Source organism: Hippocampus bargibanti, linkage group LG12 (assembly GCF_051943395.1).
Source record: "Hippocampus bargibanti isolate YZ-2025 linkage group LG12, ASM5194339v1, whole genome shotgun sequence".
NCBI lineage: Eukaryota > Metazoa > Chordata > Actinopteri > Syngnathiformes > Syngnathidae > Hippocampus > Hippocampus bargibanti.
Window position 1 is genome coordinate 21,369,126 of NC_142745.1, and position 24,232 is coordinate 21,393,357.

General features: G+C 46.8%; 1 protein-coding gene across 1 annotated transcript in view; it reads left to right on the plus strand.

Annotated features, from left to right (window-relative positions):
• Nucleotides 1-14,031, plus strand: part of dnah1 (dynein, axonemal, heavy chain 1) — a 65,276-nt gene extending 51,245 nt beyond the window's left edge. Inside the window, 17 exon segments of the mRNA XM_089010708.1 lie at nucleotides 909-1,069; nucleotides 1,236-1,461; nucleotides 3,453-3,648; nucleotides 3,739-3,890; nucleotides 3,966-4,162; nucleotides 4,763-4,907; nucleotides 4,967-5,125; nucleotides 5,234-5,362; nucleotides 6,840-7,010; nucleotides 7,095-7,274; nucleotides 8,767-8,943; nucleotides 9,034-9,204; nucleotides 10,510-10,640; nucleotides 12,600-12,744; nucleotides 12,827-13,033; nucleotides 13,124-13,358; nucleotides 13,757-14,031. Coding sequence (XP_088866834.1) covers nucleotides 909-1,069; nucleotides 1,236-1,461; nucleotides 3,453-3,648; nucleotides 3,739-3,890; nucleotides 3,966-4,162; nucleotides 4,763-4,907; nucleotides 4,967-5,125; nucleotides 5,234-5,362; nucleotides 6,840-7,010; nucleotides 7,095-7,274; nucleotides 8,767-8,943; nucleotides 9,034-9,204; nucleotides 10,510-10,640; nucleotides 12,600-12,744; nucleotides 12,827-13,033; nucleotides 13,124-13,358; nucleotides 13,757-13,878 — 2,904 coding nt within the window. The 3' untranslated portion in view covers nucleotides 13,879-14,031.
• Nucleotides 14,032-24,232: the final 10,201 nt, after the last annotated feature.

The following is a 24,232-nucleotide window of genomic DNA, read 5'->3' on the forward strand; positions in this document are numbered from 1 at the left end:
AAGAATAAGAATAAGAATACAATCAATATGTATGTACAGGTAACATCCGAGTTGCGACCGGGTTCTGTTCCGACAAAATGGTCGTAAGTCAAACGGTCGTAAGTCGAAATCCATTCAAAATAGCCGATCCCACAGATCAAGTCCAATTTGGCTTCCGTTGCCCTCACCTCCCAACAAAGGAGAAACAATCTCTTCAAGTGGAATTTTCCCATGCTCAGATTTGTGACACGGAAATGCGCTCTTGGGGGCGCGATGGAAAAACCATTTGATCTAAAGCCGTCTCAAAATGGTCACGATGGAGCCTCAGCGTGTCCTTTCCAAAATAGCTACAGTAATACCTCCATTTACGAACCCCTTGGCTTACGAACTTTTCAGTTTACGAACGTTAAATTTATGAACATTTTACCTTGGCATACAAACTATTTTTCAGGATACACACGGAGCGCCACAATGAGTGATGTGTCATTGGCAAACGAGCCCGTTCTACTAGCACGAAAATGGCAGCCCCAGTTTTTGGTTAAAGCTACATCATTGGTCAAGAACGCAGCAGTGAGGGAGGGGGGTTTACAGACAGAGAGATAAAGTGAGGCCGTTCTCCCCCAAAAAAATCGCAGCCAACTTAAAGCCACGTGATTTTAATGGCTTCCTCTAGGAAATTAATTTTTGGGATACACACTTTTCACCTTACACACTCTGTCTGGGAACCAATTAAGTTCGTAAGCCAAGGTATCACTACAGGTAAACCAGTAGGTTTACCTGACTACAAGATGATGAGTACGGCAAGGGAACCTCAAACTGCAAGTTTTTGTGATAGTTTCAGTTTGGGTTGGGGGGCACTGCTCACGTCACGCCACCCGTGGTCTTGTCCTGACCCCACCTTATAAATTTCCGCCGCTGTACATGGCCAGACGTTTAAGGAGCAAGGCAGCTTAAAGCTGAAGCTGGGTGACTCAACCGTCCCGTACCACGAGAGCTTCAAGTTTTACATCACCACCAAGTTACCCAACCCACACTACTCCCCAGAGGTTTCCACGAAGGTCACTCTCATCAACTTCACGCTGTCGCCCAGGTAACTTTCATTCGCTGTCATCCTCTGATTGTCTTGTTTTTCTCAAGCGGTGGCATGGTTCTAATTTTCCTTCTCCTAAAACGGAACCGAGTGACAAAGTTCCCCGCCACTGCTGTTGTTTCGACGGCTCTCGGGAAAGATCACAGACTTTGTGTTTTCCTCTCAGTGGTTTGGAAGATCAGCTGCTGGCTCAGGTGGTGGCGGCAGAGCGTCCAGAACTGGAAACGGCAAAGAACCAGCTCATCGTCAGCAACGCCAAAATGAAGCAGGAGTTGAAAGCTATCGAGGATGAGATCCTGTTCCGCCTCAGCTCTTCAGAAGGAAACCCAGTGGACAATCAGGAGCTCATTCAGGTGTTGGAAGCTTCCAAAGTCAAAGCTGGCGAGATTCAGGTCAGACCGCCTCAGCACTTGTATTCTTTGCCGTTTATCTCGGTGTAAGTCAGACTTAAGTAAGACAGACACTCACGTCTTTGTTACTTTGTTGGACGTATGAGAGACGCTCCACGTATGGCACTTTGGATTGGATCGGATGAGTCTTTAATTAGTCTCGCAGTGGATACATTTACATTTAACGGTAGCAAAGTTATGAAAGGAAGAGGAAAGGAAAGGAAGAAGTAGAAAAAATACAGGAGCTGCTGTAAAGGCACCCACTCTCGCGGCGCCATCTTGAAGTCAAAACAACAACAGCAAAACAAAATAACAAATAATGTGACACAACACAAAAGACATTGACGGTCATTCAATCTTAAAGGACAACCGACACCATTTTGTTGTTTCCTAACTGACATCAGTAAAACGTTTTATAGCATCTAAAATACCCAAAACACGCAGGCTCATATTTTTAGTCAAATGCAAAACACCAATAAAAATGACTTAAAGTGTCAAGTGTCAGAAAGTCCCACCCCCTTGTTCGTGACGTCACTATTGGTCACACACTGCCTTGCTCCAGAATCAAAACAATGGCTTCAGAGAGTTTCGATTCAGTGAAAATGCTTTTTTGTTACTCATCCAGTTTAGTATAATTGTTCTGAAGAGGAAAGCATAAATGTTTGCAATCGATTAAAGAAGTCCTTCCGTATCAATTAGAGCCATCTGGACTCCAATGAAGCGCCCAGAAAATGCACAAGATGGCGCACAAGCTTCGTTGGAAATTGGCTGATTTGTCCGCTGGGAATTTGTGTAAACTTACATCTTCTTCATACGTGTTACTGCAATTGGCTGCAACACACAACGACGCACCATCGCGTTGTTTATGTAGTTTTCCTTCTAATTTCGCGATCAACACTGTGTTTTCAGAAAAAAAAGTATCCAAAATGGATTGTGTGTCGCTTTCTCGGTCACGGGCGTTCCCTCCGTGACATCAGTTAGGTGATCGTCATCAACTCGAAAACAAGACTTCCTGAATATTCAGCGTGAGTCTTAAAACGTAATCTATAGCTATATGCCGTGGAATCTTTGTAAAATGCGCTCAGTAGAAGTCATTTTAAGTGATTTTACAAATTATGGACGCAATTTGTCTGGGGGTGTCGGTTGTCCTTTGAGCATTTTCTGCACCCGCTTTGTTGTGAAGCAGTCCTTGATGATTGGGGAGAGGATCTAAGAGCCGTTTTCACCAGTGGATCAGGAATGTCATGGAGGAATTGCTGGCGGTTTTATAGTGGTCTGTGAATCTGCTTGTAAAATCCAAGCCATGCTGCCAAAGAGCTTTTTATTTCGTTTTTGGTGGGGGAAAGGGTTTACCAAAGTGATTGTGGTCCACTGAACCTGGTCCACGTTTCACGATTGATGTACCGTACATTGATGAGAAGGTTTCTTCAGCCGTCATCTGTACTTCTTTGAAGGTGTCGGACGTTTCGCTTGTTATCCCAGAGGCTTTGTCAGCGAACTAAAATCTTTTGCTGGTAGTTTTGGCCCTATATATAACCCTACTGTCCAGACGTGGCGATTTAGTGAAGTGTTTTGCTGTTTTATGAAAATAGCTTCTTTTCCTCCCCTTTCAAACCCTCTATTTTCTTTCGCTAAGATTTTAACCTCATTGTCGTCAAATGAGTGGGTGCTTGCTTTTAGGTGCATATGTACTGCAGATTGAAGCCCACTAGTATTATCCTTGTGATGTTGATAAGGTCTGTTTTTTGAGAATTTGTTAAGTCTCCCCAATGTATTGCTCTTTAGTCTGGACAGTAGGGATATATATACAGCCAAAACTACCAGCAAAAGGTCTTAGTTCGTTGACGAAGCTCCTGGGATACAAAGCGAAACGTCTGACACCTTCAAGAAGTACAGATGACGGCTGAAGAAACCTTCTCATCGATGGACCACTCCTGTACGACTGAGAGCTTACACAGATGTACCGTACATTGTTAATTCATTCGGGTTATCAGGCCAAAGTGCTGGTGGCAGAGGAGACCGAGAAGGACATTGACGCCACCCGTCTGACATATGTGCCGGTGGCCGTGCGCACCCAGATTCTCTTCTTCTGTGTGTCTGATCTGTCCAACGTGGACCCCATGTACCAATACTCCCTGGAGTGGTTCCTCTGTATCTTCATGGTTGGCATCGGCAATGCGGAAAGGGCAGGTAGCAGGATGACGGGGGCGCCGTAAATCTCCTGCACGCCGGTGTCGCGGTCGAGTTTGGCAAATGCCGACTCTTTGCGTCTCCTTCCAGACACGGTGGAGCAGCGGATCGAGAACATTAACAAATACTTCACCTTCAGCTTGTACTGCAACGTGTGCCGCAGCTTGTTTGAGAAGCACAAGCTCATGTTTGCCTTTCTGCTCTGCGCTCGCATCCTCATGAACGACGGCCAGATCGACATGGTGAGCCGACGGGGCACTGCCGGCTCTCCTGTCTTGCATCTGCTGCGTTCAATACTTTGTTTCCTACTTTGTCAGGTCGAGTGGCGAAACTTGTTATCTGGTGGGATGCCCATCCAAGAGCTGGCCAATCCGGCCACCAGCTGGCTGTCGGACCGTGCCTGGAAGGACATCCTGGGTCTGAGCGTCTTGGAGACTTACAAAGACTTGGCGGGCACTTTTGACCAGCATCTGCCGGGCTTCAAGAACATCTTTGACAGCAACGTTCCTCACAGGCAAGGGAGCGGCACCCCCGTGCGGCTGGGTGGCTGTCAGAGATGTTCGATCAGACACTGTGGACAAAGGCTCGAACCCAGAAAGATTGTCTTTTACTGCCGACAGGAGACACAGCCATTCATGACAGACACCTGCATTTTGCAGCCCTCTGCAAGCTATTCATTGAGAGTATATGCAAATTGAAGTGATACATTAGTAAAACATAGTTTTCTTGATTAGAAAACCACACCCCTGGAACATTTCTAAGCACGAACAGCTGTAAGCAATAAAACATTGTCTTTTCTATCAACTGACAAATTTGTAACCTGGCGAATGAGCTCTTCCTGTCAAGGAGTTTCAAGTCGTAAATTACTCCGGTGATAAAGGAGTTTCCCAAGTCCTATATTCTGTCCAAGGCCAGATCTCCTAGATGCAGATGACAGTTTAACAAACTGTCTGTTGACCTCAGATTGACCTCAGGCCATCTGCACCTTTTGTTTGGTTGGCCAGCTAAGCATGAAACTTTTAAATATAATAACTTCTTATTCTGTCTAATCTCTATCAGTTGCGCTGGGCCAGAGGCATCGTGATGTCATCATCGCCCTCTTTGTCCATTTTAGAGAGCCTCTGCCCGGGGATTGGGACACGGCGCTGGACCGCTTCCAAAAGCTGCTCGTTCTGCGCTGCCTGAGAGCCGACTGTCTAGTTCAAGGCATCCAGGACTTTGTCGCTGCTAAGCTGGGACAGCGCTTCATAGAACCTCAGGTGTTTGTCCTTTTCCCTCGCCCACACCACGCCTTTTATTTCCATTTTTTTCCCCACAGACGTCGGACCTTGCCGTGGTCTTTAAGGAGTCGTCCCCGTCATCTCCTCTCATCTTTGTTTTGTCTCCGGGCACCGACCCGGCGTCTGACCTCTACAAGTTTGCAGACGCCATGCACTTCTCCAAGAAGATGACCGCCATCTCCCTGGGTCAGGGCCAGGTCAGACACGCGCTCGCAGGAAATGCTGGCACGCTGACACGCGATGGCTTTGGTGTGAGAGCCCGCCTTGAGCTGTGGTTTCCTATTCCGCTCGGCTTGGGATTTTAGGGCCCCTTGGCCGAAGCCCTGATGCGCACCGCCATGGAAAGAGGCCAGTGGGTCTTCTTTCAGAACTGTCACCTGGCGCCCAGCTGGATGCCGTCACTGGAGAGCCTCATCGAGAACATTGACCTCAAGGTGTCTGCAGGCTAGAATCAAACTTTTTTTTCAAAAGGGGGGATGGGGACAGTGGGGAGAGGGATAGCTAGCCAGATAGCTGGGAGCTAGGGAGCTAGGTAGCAACATTAAAGGACAACCGACGCCTCCCGACAAGTTGTGTCCATAATTTATAAAATAACTTCAAATGACTTCTACTGAGCACATTTTACAAAGATTCCATGGCGTATAGCAACATTTTACGTTTTAAGACTCACGCTGAATATTCAGAAAGTCTTGTTTTAGAATTGATGACGATGCCTGACGTGACGTCATGTCTGGAACGCCCCTGACCAAGAAAGCGACACACATTTTGGGTACTTTGTTTGGTCTGAAAACATCGTGTTGATCCATGTTGATGGCAAAATTAGAAGGAAAAAACATAAATAACACGATGGTGAATCATTGTGTGTTGCACCAAGACTACTATTTGACACTAGTTGACACAAATTCCCAGCAGACAAATCAGCCCATTTCCAACGGAGCTTGGCCGCTATCTTGTGCATTTTCTGGGCGCTACATTGGAGTCCAGACGCCTGAAAATGAGACGGAAGGACTTCTTTAATCAATTGCAAACATTTATGCTTTCCTCTTCAGAAGTATTTGAATCATATTCATAACTGGATGAGTAACAAGAAAGCATCTTTTCCGAATCTGAAGCCATTGTTTTGATTCTAGAGCAAGGCAAGACGTCCTAGCGTGACGTCACGAACAAGCGGGCGGGACCTCTGAATCTGAAACTTTCTGAGGTCATTTTGAAGTAGTTTTGGGACACTAAGTCATTTTTATTGGTATTTTGCATTTGACTAAAAATATCAACCTGCGTGTTTTGGGTATTTCAGATGCTATAAAACGTTTTTCTGATGTCAGTTAGGAAACAAAAAAAATGGTGTCGGTTGTCCTTTAATACCATTATTTTTTTGCTTGTGTTTTGAATGGCTTCTTTTCATGTCAATGAAAATTTGTTCTGAACAGCTCAATACATGATGATACTATGTGCCGCAATGGTATTTTGCTTTAAATTGCATTTTTGTACGCAATAAAATATTATTGATGATTTCTATAATTGCAAAGCAGTAGTACAAGTATTGTGTGGCTCAAGTCTGGTAAATACCCAGTGAAGGCCGAATGCACAGCTGGCCATTGATATTATGATTGTTATATCTGTACTGTATTCATTGAATGCAAACCTCGAAATTACTGGACACGATGTTCTTTTTAGGTTTTTATGTATTAGCTATATAGCTATCTGGCTAACATTCTGTCTATTTGAGTTACTCCCGGATTGAGTGAACGCTGGCGCGTGTGCCTGCCACTGCTCACCCACAGAAAAACTTATCCTGTGACTGTAAAGTGACCTTGAGAGTTTTGAAAGGCGCTCATAAATTAAATGTATTATTATTATTATTCCAACTCAGCTCCCCCTTGCAAGCAACTGCGATTGTTTGCTCCGTTGCAGGTCCACAAGGATTTTCGCCTGTGGCTAACGAGTCTTCCCAGCAACAGGTTCCCGGTGTCAATTCTTCAGAATGGGACAAAGATGACCATCGAGCTGCCCAAAGGAATCAAGGCCAACCTGCAGAAAACCTACCTGAAGCTCACCAACGACTTTATCAATTCTTCAGACAAGGTGCACGTCGTGCCCCCCACCGCTACTCGCTTGAGCGCCATTCGGATACAAGCGCTGATGTTAGCTCCGTTTGCTTCCCCACAGGTCTCGCACTTGAAGTCGTTGCTCTTGTCTCTGTGTCTGTTCCACGGAATTGCTCTGGAGCGAAGGAAATTTGGCCCGCTGGGCTTCAACATTCCCTATGAATTCACTGACGGCGATCTGAGCATCTGCATCAGCCAACTGAAAATGTTTCTGGATGAATATGATAAGGTCCCTTACAAGGTGATGGCGCTGAGCCTGTCAAACAGTGGGGCCTTTCTGCCAACCTCCTTTCTTCTATTGGTCGTTTCTGGCTTCTGTTAGGTTCGAATACTACAAGCTAATATCAGTGTCTGAAACTCATGACATAAAGTTAGCGGACACCCGGGCAGACAACTCTGAAAAGTTGCCTGCCCCATTTTTCACTACTTGAAAGACAATAAGACGACTAATCGCAAAAAAAAAAACCTTGTTGCGGTGTATAAGGATTTTTTTAAATTAAGGAAGTACCTACCACAAATGCTCCCTTGCTTAAATTGGTAAATATCCCTCGCTGAAAATTTTGCTCCTTTTGTCGTCATGGTGCAGAATGCAATCTTCGCGTTGCGCTGTCTGCTCAAAGCTACGTGGACTCCTCTTTCTAAGTGGCTTTCAAAACTCTCAATGACACTTTTCAGTCACGGTTTCGTCTGAAGCACGAAACAGGCTTCTGATTGGTTGCCGTGCAAATTGTCAAACGAACGTTCTTTTGGCAATTTGCATACTCGGCACGGCAGCCAATCAGATGCCTGTTTCGTGCATCGGACGAAACCGTGACTGAAAAGTTTACTTGAGAGTTTTGAAAGCCGCTTAGAAAGAGGAGTCACGTGGCTTGTAGCTGTTTGCTTGTCGCTTTTGCTTTATTGAATAAAACAAACGTTTGATTGGAAAAAAAATCGGTTTTTTTTCTTGAAGAAGTTGTTGGCCACCGGGCCCAAGACGTTTTGAAAGTTGTACGCCCGGGCCTGCGGGCAGATATTATTTCAAACACTGCTAATATTAGCGTTAACAGTTACATTGAATCTTTTGAACGGAATTAAATATTTACCTTATTGCGCAACGTTTTACCTAACAATTGGCGCGTCAGTTGTGAGAGGGATGACCTAAAAGCCGGCAAGGAACTCACAGATAATTTATTCCTAACAATTTGATCTAATACAGAATTCTGGGTCTCAGCTCCCTAACACAGAAATTATTCGTGTGCCCCAAATGAGGAAGAGAGACGAAAGACGACGACTGAGCAGCCCAGATTTAAAGGTATATTCAAATTTGGCCCCTACAAAGAAATCAAGTTCCCATTTGGTCCTTCCTGGGATCTGGTTCATGTCTCTGTTCTCAAGGTATTTCCTGACCTCCAGGCAGGGTGGAAGGTAGATCAAAAGTTGCGTCCTGCCGAGTCAGTGTTTCGTCACTTCCTTTCATCTGCGTTGGCCAGCATTTGGCCATGTTGTCGTTTCACACTTCCTTTGTGTCTGCCAGCCTCCGCTTCGATCTCCTGGCACCTTAAACATGTCGCCAACCAACGATACCTCTTTGTTCTGTTATCTATCTTTTACAAACAAAACAATATTTATACTGATTAAACTTTTTATCTTGTGTCATGTTTAATATGGCTAAATAAATCTATCTATTTCCTTCACTTCCTATCTGCAGCGCAACATTTTGCCCTTCAACTGCGCCTTTTCCATCTGCGCAGGTGCTGAAATACACAGCCGGGGAGATCAATTACGGGGGCCGCGTAACGGACGAGTGGGACCGACGCTGCCTCCTGAGTGTGTTGGAAGATTTCTATTGTCCCGCCGTTCTTCAAGAGGATCACGTCTACTCTGAATCTGGCGTTTACCGGCAGATTGAAACAAATGTGGACGTCAAGGTTGGAGGGGCCGCTTTGATTTGGTCGCGAGGCGGACCAGCAACGCCCGCCGGTTCTGATCCGCTTTGTTTGTCTCCCATCTGCCCTCAGGGTTACCTGGCATACGTCCACAGCCTGCCCATCAACGACACCCCGGAGATCTTTGGTCTTCACGACAACGCAAACATCAGCTTTGCTCAGAATGAGACCTTTGCTCTGCTCGGAGCAGTGCTGCGCCTCCAACCTCGAACGGCTTCTGCTGGAGGCAAAACCTTGGAAGAGGTACAGTGATACCTCGGTTTACAAACCCATTGGCTTACAAACTTGTCGGTTTACGAATGTTAAGTTTATGAAAATAAACTGGCATACGAACTATTTTTCGGGATACACACGGAGCTGCCACAATGAGTGATGTGTCGTTCGCGAACGAACCCGTTCTCCTAAAAAGAAAATGGCAGCCGGCTTGTTTTGGTCCCCTATTCCCCACCCCCAGTCGTTGGTTAAAGCCACGTGATTGGTCTAGAATGCAGCAGTGAGGGGGGGGGGGGTTTACAGACAGAGAGAGAGTGAAGCCATTCTCCAAAAAAGAACATGGCAGCCGACATTTTTTGTCCTCTATTCCCCACCCCCACTCTTCGGTTAAATCCACGTGATTGGTCAAGAATGCAGCAGTGAGGGGAGGTGGTTTAAACATTAAAGAGACAGGCAGATGACAGAGAGAGAGAGAGTTTCAAAATGGATAGAAAGCAGTGAAATTTGGACTCATTTCAACTTTGATAGTTCAAAGGCAGTGTGTAGACTGCAAGGTTAAAATTCTCATCAATCAGGCTTCACAAATAACGCGCACAAGTCATCTGTACACTTGAGTCAAAAAGCTATCAAACCAGCTAAACAGAAGCTAGGTAACATTATCGCAGAGAAATCACCTACAATGAATAATTCCTCAAAATCATGAAAGAAGAAGGCTACGTTCCTCCTCAAGTGTTAAATGCCGATGAAACCACTCCATTCTATCAAGCCATCAATGACCATCACAAAGATAAATAAAACGACTTTATTATATTGTACAGTTTATTTCTTTAATTATAATACTATCACACATTTATTATACATAAAATAAGGTATATTTTGTGTAGTTTGAAAGCTTATATACAGTAAAGTCTCGTTATATCGATATTCAAGGGAGTCCGAAAAAATATCGATATAACCGGGACTATCGATATATCCGACCCTGTTTGCATGTAATTTTCTCAGTGCGTGCATAGAAATAGTATCGATATAACCGGGACTATCGATATATCCGATATCGATATAACGAGACTTTACTGTAATTAGAAAGTAGAAAATTATGTTGTATGGGGACCTGGGAACGGATTATTCTCATCTTAATGGTTTCCTATGGGAAATTAATTATTGGGATACACACTTTTCACCTTACACACTCTGTCTGGGATCCAATTAAGTTTGTAAGCCAAGGTATCACTGTACTTTGTTCCCTCCCAAACGGCCGCTCGCCTCGCCGTCACCGAGGAAGACGCTGTCGGGCACGCGCCTGGATCAGGTGACAGAGCTCCTCCCGTCCCACAGATCGTGGAGGAGATAGTGGCGGGCATCGTGGTCAAGGTCCCGCAGCCTTTTGACATACAGGAGGTGGTGGAAAAGTACCCTGTGCTCTATGAAGAGTCCATGAACACCGTGCTAATGCAGGAGGTCATCAGGTAGCGCCGGCCGTTTTGTAGCGCCATCGCTTCCGCCCATTCTTTGCTTCTGTGACGCGCTCCTGCTCCAAGCTCTGGGCCTGGATTGTTGATTCCACAAACACCCATCTTCCGTTTCTCCCTCCCATCAGGTCAAAAGCCTAGGTGTCATTCTTGACAGCACACTATCTTTCTACTCCCATATAAATAACCCGATCTGCGTATTTGCACCTACTTCGCCCGTCTCTCACCCCTCACACCACTGCTATCCTCGTTCATAGTCTTCTCACCTCCCGGATTGACTATTGCAATTCACTTCTCCTTGGTGTCCCTCAAGAACTTCCCCACAAACTTCAACTCGTCCAGAATTCTTCAGCCCGGATCATCATCCGGAACCTCAACCTTTCACCACATCACCCCCGTCCTCCAAGAGCTCCACTGGCACCTAGTCAAATATAGAATCAACTTTAAAATGCTTCTTTATACATTCAAAGGACAACCGACGTCACTTTTTTGTTTCCTAACTGACATCAGAAAAACGTTTTATAGCATCTAAAAAAACATGCAGTATGATATTTTTATTCAAATGTAAAACACCAATAAAAATGACTTAAAGTATCCAAAATCTGCAAAAAAATTGAGCTGCGAATTCGCCATTTTCAGAAAGTCCCGCCCCCAGTTCGTGAAGTCACGCCAAGATGTCTTGCATTGCTGGAGAATCAAAACAGCTTCAGATTCGGAGAATATGCTTTCTTGTTACATATCCAGTTATGAATATGATTCAAATAGTTCTGAAGAGGAAAGCATACATGTTTGCAATCGATTAAATAATTTATTCCGTGCCATTTTGAGGCAACATTGGGGGGGAAATGTCTCACCCAAAAAGAGGTAGAAAATGGCCACCAAGCTCCTGTGAGGAATGAATCAGCCTGTTTCCACAGGCTGATAAATTCCTTACATGGAGCTTGGACGCCCTCTTCTGGCTCTTTCTGGTGCAATACGAGGTTGTCAGACCAAACAAGCTTTGACGTGATGGAAGGACTGCTACAATGTGTCCTTTTTTTTCGGTCAGGGGCGTTCCTTCAGTGACGTCACGTACAGAATCGTCACCAACTCAAAAACAAGACTTCCGGAATATTCAGCACAAGTCTTAAAACGTTAAAGAAAGCTATATGCGGTGGAATTTTTGTAAAATACGCTCAGTAGAAGTCATTTGAAGCCATTTTACAAATTATGGACACAACTTGTCCGGAGACGTCGGTTGTCCTTTAAAGCTATCCATAACCCACTATCTGACCTTCTTCAAATTTCTATTCCCTCTCATTCCCTCAGATCCTCTTCCTCCCTCCACGTCTGTGTGCACCCCCCACCCGTCTCAGCACGATGGGTGACAGAGCTTTCAGCTGCTCTGACCCCAAACTCTGGAACTCACTTTCTCCCAACATTCGTAACATGGATTCTCTCCCCACTTTCAAGTCCCATCTCAAAACCCACCTATTTAAAATTGCATTTTCTGTGTAGCTCTCTCTCTTTGCATTTAGAATTGTATTTTATTTATTGTATTCTATTTGTGATTGTATTTTATTTATTATAGTACCTATGCTTGTGACTGTAAAGTGTCTTTGAGAGCTTTGAAAGGCGCTTAAAATCAAATTTATTATTATTATTATTATTATTATTGTTATTATCTTCGACGTATCCTTCCATTGTACAAGTCCAAACCCTGACTGGTGTCATTATCCTATCAATGATGATGACGTTGTCGTATGCTTTCCCCCTGCGGAAAAGAGACATTTAGTAGAGTGGCCAAAATGATTAAGTGCAAGCGCCTTTGATGTAGGGCGACCGTCGGGAAGCCTCCTTCCTCGTGGCTTCAAACTATTTGTCAATCTAATAACAACCACGAGCAGTCAGGGTCAACCCTTACCACCAACAGCCCCAAGGTCAATGCTCCCTCCTCGCATCTGATCTGCCTTTCAGATACAACAACTTGCTGGAGGTCATTGCCCAGAGTCTCTGCGATATTGTGAAGGCCCTGAAAGGTTTAGTGGTGATGTCTTCGGAACTGGAGCTGATGGCGAACAGCCTGTTTAACAACGGCGTGCCTGATATGTGGAAGGCCAAGGCAAGGCGCACACCCCCATCTCGCCCACCTCGCCCATCTCGACCATCTCGACCGCCACACGGCGTTTTGCCTCTCCCCGCAGGCCTACCCGTCTCTGAAGCCTCTGGCCTCCTGGGTGTCGGACCTGCTGCAGAGAATCGGCTTTCTTCAAGGATGGATCGCAAAGGGCATTCCACCTGTGTTCTGGATTAGCGGATTCTACTTCCCTCAAGCCTTTCTGACCGGAACGCTGCAGAACTACGCCCGCCGCTTCGGTATCTCCATCGACACCATCGGATTTGACTTTCAGGTCAGACTTGTGGCCGCTGTGTCGCAAAGTGGCTGGCAGTGGGTACCGCAGCTCTGTTTGCTGGCATCTGACCGGGTTTGTCTGGCCTAGGTGGTTTTGAGAGCCGTGAGCGAGATCGACCAGAAGCCCGACATGGGCTGCTACATCAGCGGCTTATTCATGGAGGGCGCTCGCTGGGATAACGACGCCGCTCGGCTTGGCGAGTCCAGAGCCAAGGAGCTGTACACTGAGATGGCTGCCATCTGGCTCATCCCCACTCCCAACCGCAAAGCTCCCGTCGCCGGCATCTACACCTGCCCCATTTACAAGACCCTCACACGAGCCGGTCAGTGTTTGAGAACACACTTTGAGAACTCAAACAATTACTCAGCCCAAAATAGTGTTGCGTCAGAGCACCTCTTGCATTTTGTGAACGATGAATAATAATAATAGTAATAATACATTTCACTTAAGTATAAAAATATAGCTTTTATTTAAACATACATATTTAGACTTCACATCAATGAAATAAAACGTATGCAATAAAATCGTACAAACCACTGTGCCCGCTTTCCGTCCGAAATGGAAGTTTGATCTTCGTCCTTTTTATCTTTTCCTTGCTAAACAGTACAGCGATAAAGCATGTCCATTTTCGCCATCTTCTATGAAGTGCAGCTCCGTGTTTTCGAGCCGCAACACAAGCGGTTTGTGCCGCCACTGAAATGTCCGTGTGTCGTTTTGCAGGGACGCTGTCGACTACCGGTCACTCTACCAACTACGTGATTGCAGTTGAACTGCCCACAGATCTCACTCCTGGACACTGGATCAAACGGGGAGTGGCTCTCATTTGCGCTTTAGACTATTAACAAAAACAATAAAAAAAGGCCCTCCGAGTCATCAATGTCCAGTTTGTTACTGAGCCAACGTCGCTGATTACTTTTGGGACCGTTTTCACAGCAGCCCAAAGTAAACATGACACATGAAACATACCATTACATTTTCTTAAGGATTTGCATAAACTTGCGAAGAACCACTCGATCCATTCTTGAGTTTCAATGCTTATCTATGTTACAATAGTGATATTACTGCGCTTTAAAAATCAAAATGTGATTGTGGGGTACCGGGATTTCAAATTATTTTAACGGAAGACTCCCGCAAATCTTGCCAAAAAGAGCAAGTCGGCATTGACAACATTTGATGGGCTCCTTCCCCTTCAAAGGGCAACCGACCCCATTTTTTTGTTTCCTAACTGACACCAGAAATTTTTTTCATAGCATCTAAAATACCCAAAACACGCATTTTAGTCAAATGCAAAACACCAATAAAAATGACTTAAGGTGTCCCAAAACTGCAACAAAATGAGCTCGGAGCTGGGCAGATTCAAAAAGTCCCGCCTCCTTGTTCGTGACGTCACTCCAGGATACTCCTTCACAATCACTCCAGAATCAAAAGAAGTTCAAATTCGGAGAAGATGCTTTCTTGTTACTCATCCAGTTATGAATATGATTCAAATAGTTCTGGAGAGGAAACCATAAATGTTTGCAATCGATTAAAGAAGACCTTCCGTATCAATTCGAGCCGTCTGGACTACAATGTAGCTGTCACGTCCGCTCGAGGAGTGGTGACAGAAATCGAGGGACGACGGGAAGTAGTAAGGGTTGGATCCGAAATACACGGTGGAGACAGTGATTCAATAAGAGTCTTTACTGAGACACATAAGGCAAAACAGGAAATCAGGCAATGGAGGAGAAGAGCGAAACAGACCTGTGTGCGGCTGGGTGACGGGGAACTTCGGAGAATACACCGGCACTGACCGAAAACGGTATGGGTGGCTTTTATAGCCAGAAAGCACAATTAAGGAAATGAGGAACAGGTGAGTGAGTCCAGAGAGCGGGGAAGGTAGGGGCCCGCTCCAGGAGCAGAGGAGAATGAGACAGGAGGGGAGGGGCACGCTCCTGGCGCAGAGGAGGATGTGACAGTGCCCCCCCCCCCCCCTCAATGGACGCCTCCTGGCGGCCCACCCGGTTTGGAGGGGTCAGCCAAATGAATGCCCGGGTGAGACATGGGTGGAGGATCCAGGAACGGGGGACCCACTGGCGTTCTTCGGGCCCGTAGCCTGTGTTGCTTTGTGTAAGCGGGTTCGGTAAATGATACAACTTCTGGATAGAGTTGAGGTTCTTTATTAGGACGGCTGTGTTGGTTGGAGGGAGAAGGCAATTGACATGTGTGGCTCTCGTAGTCTCTCATCAGACTGACTTGCAGGAGCGCATCCTTTGGTCTATACTAGCCAGGCATCACTAGTAGAACTAGAACATGCAAATACGATTTGCTCATATCATTACATCTCCCTTTCTTAATTGAATTCTTTACTTTGAACAAATGTAATGAATTTAATTAGCTCAGTAATTAGCAAATTTAAACTTGAATAAAGTCTTTCCAAACCTTCCAACAATAAATGAAACATTCACATGATACATTCATTATCACATGATACATCCATTTTTTTTCACCATGATCACTTAGAAAAACATGTTAAATGGTTTCAATCAGTCTCTCAGGTGGTTTCACTTTCCTTGAGGATTTTCGGATAGCATGTCCTGGATTTAGAGGTGTTACAACAGTCTCTGTTACAGTCTCCGTTCGTTGACTTGCTATGGTTGGTTCTTTGAGAAGATCTCAGCGTTTTTTTCTTAAAACAGCACCTTCCTCTGTCTGAATGTTGTATGACCTTGGTTGGACCTGACGCAGAACAGTTCCTTTCTGTGACCATGTGTCTGTTTTGTCTTTGTACCGTACTTGGTCACCGGTGTGCAGTTCAGGTAGGTTCCGTGTTCCTCTGTCATGGTAGAACTTTTTTTTTTGTTTCTGTTGTTCTTTGATCTTCCTCACTTTCTCCCCTTCCTTTGTCTTTAGCAGGCTTTCCAGGATGGGTAAGTTGGATCTCGGCACGCGTCCCATGAGTAGCTGGGCCGGGGACATACCACACTCGAGCGACGTTGTGCGATACACCAGCAAGCTCTGGTAGAAATCCGTTCCACTGTCTGTTGCCTTGTACATCAGTCTTTTCACAGTCTTGACAGGACTTTCCACCAACCCATTGGATTGTGGAAAATGTGGACTTGAGGTTATGTGTTTAAAGTCCCACTCCTTCGCAAATTTTCTGAACTTCTCATTGGCGAATTGTGGACCGTTATCAGAAAACACTTGGTTTGCAATCCGTTTCTAGCAAATATGGCCTTCATGCATGTTATCACTGCTTCTGTTGTTGTAGCTTGCAGTCTGCAAACTTCTGGATACAGGGAGTAGTAGTCTGTGACCAAAAGATAATCTTTACCTTGACACGAAAACAGGTCAGCACGCACCTTCTGGTATGGTCTTTCTGGTGCTTGGTGTGGGTGTAGTGGCTCTGCCGGTTGATTTGCTTGATATTTGAGGCAAATTGTACATCTCGACACTTGATCTGTGATGTCTTGATTCATTCTAGGCCAGAACATCAGTTGTCGTGGTCTTTTCTTGCATTTCACTTCTCAAAGTCTTTGGAATGACAATCTTACTGCCTTTGTATATGATGTCATCCACTACAGATAACTCCATCCTGTAGTTCCAATATTCCGCTGCATCTGGTGAACAATTTTGTTTCGCTTCGGGCCATCCATTTTTGATGATTTGTTTCAATTGTTTCAGTGTCTCATCTTTGTTTGTCTCCATCCGTATAATCTCCATCTTTGCATCTGCAACTCGCAATGCATTGGTGATCATGTGTATGTAAGCTTCGACTTCTTCATCCAGTTTAGCCTTCGAGTGCTCCTTCGGGTCAACAGCTCTGGATAGCGCATGCCTGCTCTCCATGTTGTCCAATTCTGATTTTAGCTGCTTTTGAAGAGCAAATGGGACTTTCCTGCATGGATGTATCACTGGTGGCACACTATTGTCCACTCTGATTGTGTGTTCTCCTGGTAGGCAGCCTAACCCTTGAAACAAGTCTTTGTACTGCTCCATCAGTTGATCATATACTGTCTCTTTTTGTCTATCCACGACAAAAACTCTCTTCACTAGGTGTAGTCTCTCACATGCCGACAATCCTAGTAGACCCTGCACATCCCTTGGAACTATGATGAAAGATAGCTTATGTAATTGGCCTTTATGTGTCACATTCACAATGCATTTTCCTTTTATTGGTAGGACTGAACCCGCATAAGCTGTTACTTTCATATTTGCTTTATGTATTTTTGGCCTCGGCCTGATCTTCATGAAATCAGTCTCTGAAATGACATTCACATTGGCTCCAGTATCCAATTTGAATTTTAGATGAATGTTGTTCACTTTCAGCGTAGTGATCCAATCTCTTTCTTCTCTTTCATCTTTTACAGCATTCTCATAAAGTTCCTCCACTTCATAATGATCATCTACTGCATCTACCTTGCCTTTCATGTCTTGGTTCCTGCAGCAACGAGCATAGTGATTTGCTTTGTCGCAGTTTTTACATATTTTCCCATATGCTGGACACTGCTTTGGGGGATGTTGCATACCACGAGTACAAGATTTTTGTTTGAGTATCCTATTTTTGTTGGGTTGTCTCACTCTTGCTTTGATCTCAGCAGTCTTGTTTTTGTTGAATCTGTGTGCATTTCTTTCCACTGCAGCTAGAATCATTTAGCAACTCTTTAGCCTGTGATTTAACAGTCTCGGCACTCTACACAGTGCTAAGGCTTTTTCCAGGTCCAGATCTGATTCTCGGAGTAGCCTTTCTCTCAGTTTATTATCTGTAATGCCACACACTATTCTGTCTTTGATCAGTGATTCTGTTAATCCACCGAACTCACATGTCTTTGATCTGTTTCTCAGCTCATTTGCATATTGGTCAATAGCTTCTCCAACTGTCTGTACACATGTGAAGAATCTGTGCCTTTCAAACGTCACATTGGGTTTCGGAATGCAGTAAGCTTCAAACTTTTCCATTATTTTTGAAAGCTTCATCTTGTCATCCTCAGCATCAAATGTGAAGTTATTGTAGACCTCTAGAGCTTCCTCTCCCACAACGTGCAAAAACATGGATGCTTTCATCTTTGAATGGCTTTCATCAGCTCCAATTGCAGACAAATACAGTTCAAAACGTTGCTTAAATCTCTTCCAATTTTCAGCCACGTTACCTGTTAGCTGCAGAGCTGTGGGTGGACGTAAAGCTTCCATTTCTGCCGTTTTCTGCCGTGGGTTGTGCTCAATGTCCTTCCTCCGTGGAATCTTCCGTTCCAAGTCCTTTTATCATCCTCTTGTCTTCCAGACCAATTCTGACACCATGTGTTGCTTTGTTTAAGCGGGTTCGGTAAATGATACAACTTCTGGATAGAGTTGAGGTTCTTTATTAGGACGGCTGTGTTGGTTGGAGGGAGAAGGCAATTGACATGTGTGGCTCTCGTAGGCTCTCATCAGACTGACTTGCAGGAGCGCATCCTTTGATCTATACTAGCCAGGCATCACTAGTAGAACTAGAACATGCAAATACGATTTGCTCATATCATTACATAGCAAACAGGTCAGCACGCACCTTCTGGTACGGTCTTTCTGGTGCTTGGTGTGGGTGTAGTGGCTCTGCCGGTTGATTTGCTTGATATTTGAGGCAAATTGTACATCTCGACACTTGATCTGTGATGTCTTGATTCATTCTAGGCCAGAACATCAGTTGTCATGGTCTTTTCTTGCATTTCACTTCTCAAAGTCTTTGGAATGACAATCTTACTGCCTTTGTATATGATGTCATCCACTACAGATAACTCCATCCTGTAGTTCCAATATTCCGCTGCATCTGGTGAACAATTTTGTTTCGCTTCTGGCCATCCATTTTTGATGATTTGTTTCAATTGTTTCAGTGTCTCATCTTTGTTTGTCTCCATCCGTATAATCTACATCTTTGCATCTGCAACTCGCAATGCACTGGTGATCATGTGTATGTAAGCTTCGACTTCTTCATCCAGTTTAGCCTTCGAGTGCTCTGGATAGCACATGCCTGCTCTCCATGTTGTCCAATTCTGATTTTAGCTGCTTTTGAAGAGCAAATGGGACTTTCCTGCATGGATGTATCACTGGTGGCACACTATTGTCCACTCTGATTGTGTGTTCTCCTGGTAGGCAGCCTAACCCTTGAAACAAGTCTTTGTACTGCTCCATCAGTTGATCATATACTGTCTCTTTTTGTCTATCCACGACAAAAACTCTCTTCACTAGGTGTAGTCTCTCACATGCCGACAATCCTAGTAGACCCTGCACATCCCTTGGAACTATGATGAAAGATAGCTTATGTAATTGGCCTTTATGTGTCACATTCACAATGCATTTTCCTTTTATTGGTATGACTGAACCCGCATAAGCTGTTACTTTCATATTTGCTTTATGTATTTTTGGTCTCGGCCTGATCTTCATGAAATCAGTCTCTGAAATGACATTCACATTGGCTCCAGTATCCAATTTGAATTTTAGATGAATGTTGTTCACTTTCAGCGTAGTGATCCAATCTCTTCTCTTTCATCTTTTACAGCATTCACATAAAGTTCCTCCACTTCATAATGATCATCTACTGCATCTACCTTGCCTTTCATGTCTTGGTTCCTGCAGCAACGAGTATAGTGATTTGCTTTGTCGCAGTTTTTACATATTTTCCCATATGCTGGACACTGCTTTGGGGGATGTTGCATACCACGAGTACAAGATTTTTGTTTGAGTATCCTATTTTTGTTGGGTTGTCTCACTCTTGCTTTGATCTCAGCAGTCTTGTTTTTGTTGAATCTGTGTGCATTTCTTTCCACTGCATCCACATTGCAGCTAGAATTATTTAGCCTGTGATTTAACAGTCTCAGCAGCTCTACACAGTGCTAAGGCTCATTCCAGGTCCTGATCAGATTGTCTGAGTAGCTTTTCTCTCAGTTCATTACCTGTAATGCAACACACTATTCTGTCTTTGATCAGTAATTCTATTAATCCAACGAACTCACGTCTTTGATCTGTTTCTCAGCTCATTTGCATAATGGGCAATAGTTTCTCCAACCGTCTGCACACATGTGAAGAGTCTCTGCCTTTCAAACGTCACATTGTGTTTCGGAATGCAGTAAGCTTCAAACGTTTCCCTTATTTTTGAAAGCTTCATCTTGTCATCCTCAGCATCAAATGTGAAGTTTTTATAGACCTCTTAAGCTTCCTCTCCAACAACGTGCAAAAACATAGATGATTTCATCTTTGAATGGCTTTCATCAGCTCCAATTGCAGACAAATACAGTTCAAAACGTTGCTTAAATCTCTTCCAATTTTCAGCCATGTTACCTGTTAGCTGCAGAGCTGTGGGTGGACGTAAAGCTTCCATTTCTGCCGTGGGTTGTGCTCAATGTCCTTCCTCCGTGGAATCTTCCGTTCCAAGTCCTTTTATCATCCTCTTGTCTTCCAGACCAATTCTGACACCATGTGTTGCTTTGTGTAAGCGGGTTCGGTAAATGATACAACTTCTGGATAGAGTTGAGGTTCTTTATTAGGACGGCTGTGTTGGTTGGTGGGAGAAGGCAATTGACATGTGTGGCTCTCGTAGGCTCTCATCAGACTGACTTGCAGGAGCGCATCCTTTGATCTATACTAGCCAGGCATCACTAGTAGAACTAGAACATGCAAATACGATTTGCTCATATCATTACATAGCCCTCCCAATTGACCAGGTACTGCAATCCCCTGCCCATGCGCCTAGATTCCACTATCTCCCGCACGGTGTAAACCGGGTCGCCGTCCACCATCCGGGGGGTGGGTGCTGGAGCCAGGGGGCTGGTCTCCACAGGCTTGAGGAGGGAGACATGGAAGACCGGGTGGATCCTCATCGTGGGTGGCAGCCGAAGCCTCACCGAGACCGGGCTGAGGATGGCCTCGATGGGGAAGGGACCGGCGAACCATGGACCCAGTTTGGCCGATGTCCCGGCCAACCGGAGGTCCCTCGGGGACAGCCACACCTCCTGCCCGACCTGGTAATTTGGTGCCTGGCGGCGACGACGATCCACAACCAGTTGGTTCCGTGATGCCGTGCGCGAGAGGGCGGCTCTGGTCTCCTTCCACACTCGATGGGCCCGTCTCAGGTTGTGTTCGATGGACGGAGAACTCCACCTGGCCCTCCTGGGTAGGGAACCGAGGTGGCTGATAACCACAGGCGGACATGCAAGGGGACCGACCTGTGATTGTGGAGACCATGGTGTTGTGAGCGTACTCCACCCATGGCAAGTGGAGGGCCCATGACGCGGGACTGTGGAGGCACACACACTGGAGAGCCGCCTACAGGTCCTGGTTCTTGCGTTCCGTCTGGCCGTTTTGTCTGGGGATGGTAGCCAGACGACAGGCTCACCGAGATAGACGTTTCCATACCTTGGACACGAACTACGGTCCCCGGTCCGACACGATGTCCGCCGGAATCCCGTGGAGACGGACGACGTAGTTAACCAGGAGTTGAGCCGTCTTGATGGCGGACGGCAAACTGGTTAACGCGATGAAGTGGGCCAACTTCGAGAAACGGTCCACAACGGTGAGAACGACCGTCTTGCCACGGGACGGGGGGAGACCTGTAATGAAGTCGACGAAGATATGGGACAAGAGTCGGGAGGGAATCGGTAGCGGCTGGAGAAGTCCCGCCGGAGGTTGGTGGGATGCCTTCCCACGAGCACAGGCAGGGCATGCCTTCAGTAATTCCGTGATGTCCTTCCTGTACTCCGGCCACCAGAACCGCTGGGCGATGAGCTGGATCATCCTGTTGACCCCCTGATGACAGGCGACCCTGGCGGTGTGTCCCCAGTGTAGCACCTCGGTGCGTAGAGTGGGGGGGACGAACAGGCGATCCTCCGGGCAACCCTTGGGGATACGGTTACCCCCTTGGGGCTCCTGAACTCTCCTCTCAACCTCCCACCGCAGGGCGCCCACGATGTGTTGCGCCGGCAGGATGTTGGCGATGACCTCCTCATTCTCTGCCGGCTCGTGGATGTGAGATAGGACGCCAGGCTTGGTGTTCTGCGACCCTGGGCAGTATGTGAGAGTGAAGTTAAACCGTGTGAGGAACAGTGCCGATCGGGCCTGCCGCGAGTTGAGTCTCTTGGCGGACCGAATGGCGGCCAGGTTCTTGTGGTCCGTGTATCCAGTGAAGGGGTGTTTGGCCCCCTCAAGCCAGTGTCTCCATTCCTGCAGCGCCAGCATGACCGCCAGGAGTTCCCTGTTCCCCACGTCGTAGTTGGCTATGGGGCTGAGCCGGCGAGATAAGAAGGCGCATGGGTGGAGCTTCTGGTCGACCGGGGAGCGCTGGGATAAGACCGCCCCCACTCCGGACTCAGATGCATCGACCTCGACCGCGAACGCAATGTCCGGGTCAGCGTGACGTAAGACCGGAGGGTTGGAGAAGGCATGACGGAGGCGGTTTAACGCCCCCTCAGCGTTGGGTGTCCACCTGAAGGGGTTTTGGTGGATGTGAGGTTAGTAAGGGGGAGTAAGGGGGAGTGCCTTCTGACTATAACTGCGGATAAAGCGGCGGTAGATATTGGCAAACCCCAAAAATCGCTGGAGTTGTTTGCGCGTCTTCGGGGTTGGCCACTCTACCACCGCTTTGGTTTTGGCGGGATCGGCCCGGAGTTGCCCCTGCTCCACGACAAACCCCACAAAAGACAGAAAGCAGACGTGGAACTCACGTCTCTGCCTTCACGTCGAGCCGGTTTTGCAGGAGCCGCGCCAGGAACCGTCGGACACGCTGCCGGTGTTCTTCTGTAGATTTGGAAAAAATGAGGATGTCGTCTAAGTAGACAAACACAAAAACCCTGAGCACATCGTTGATGAGGTTTTGGAAGACGGCGGGAGCGTTGGTGAGTCCGAACGGCATCACCAGGTATTCAAAATACCCCAAGGACGTTTTGAATGAGGTTTTCCACTCGTCCCCCTCTCTGATGCAAACCAGATAATATGCGCTTCGAAAATCCAATTTGGTAAAAATGGTCACCGATTGAAGAGGCGCGAAATCTTATTCCATGAGGGGGAGAGGGTATTTGTTGCGAATGGTGATGTCGTTCAGACCCCGATAGTCGACACAACGGCGCTGGGATCCATCTTTCTTTTCGATAAAGAAGAACCCTGCGCCGAGCGGGGAACGCGAGGGTCGGATAAGTCCAGCCGCGAGGGAAGAGTCAATGCATGTGCTCAGGGCTTCTTGTTCCCGGTGTGAGATGTGATAGAGTCTAGAATCCGGTAGTGGAGCCCCCGGCTGCAGTTCGATGGCGCAGTCATACGGTTGGTGGGGTGGCAGGGATTGCGCGTTGTCCTTACTGAACGCCTCCCGCAGATCATGGTAACAACGCGGCACGCCCTCGAGACAGATATCTTTGGGTGCGCCGCCGCGGGAGGGGTCTCGCCCTGCCGTGGCCGACCGTAGGCAATTGGAATAGCAGTAGGGGCTCCAACCCTGTATGGTGGACCCTCCCAAGAGATGGAAGGGCCATGGGTGCTGAGCCAAGGGAGGCCCAGCACGAGTGGCACGTTGCGGGAGGGCATGAGCAGGAATTGGCGCTGTTCGACGTGGTTACCTAATAACCGGAGTTTAAGGGGTGCGGTGATCCGCGTTACCCAGGCTAACTGTTGGTCGTCAAGGTCCAGGATCTCCTTAGGGATCTTAAGTTCCTCGGTACCGCAACCCAACGTCTCGGCCAGTTGGGGGTCGATGAAGCACCCGTTCGCCCCCGAATCCACTAGGACCCGTATAGCTTGGGAGTTGGACGGCCGAATAATTTGCCATCCAACTCCAATCGCGTGACGGGCGCCGTCCTCGATGCCTCCAATGGTCGCAGTTTGGCCGGGGACTTACGGGTGCTGGAGGTCTTAGGCGGGGGGCCTTGAGTGCGGCGACCCCCGTGGTTGGCTCGATCACCCCCGCTTCCCACCTGCAGTGGCTCGGGGAACTCCTCCTGGCGTCGCGCCTTCTCGTCGCCGTCAGGTGTGGTCGTCCGCTGCTCGTCCGCTGCTCGTTTCCGGGTTTGCCGGACCGCTGGGTACCTTGCTCCCGCTGCCGCTCCCGGAGGCGATAGTCCAGGCAGATGACTACATCGATCATCTCGCTGAGGGTGGTGCCAGCGTCGTCTTTGAGAGCGGCGCTCAGTCCGCGACGAAACACTCCTCTCAGCGCTCGATCGTTGTAGCCTGGATGTGGAAGTCGATGGAGTACTCAGCGGCCGA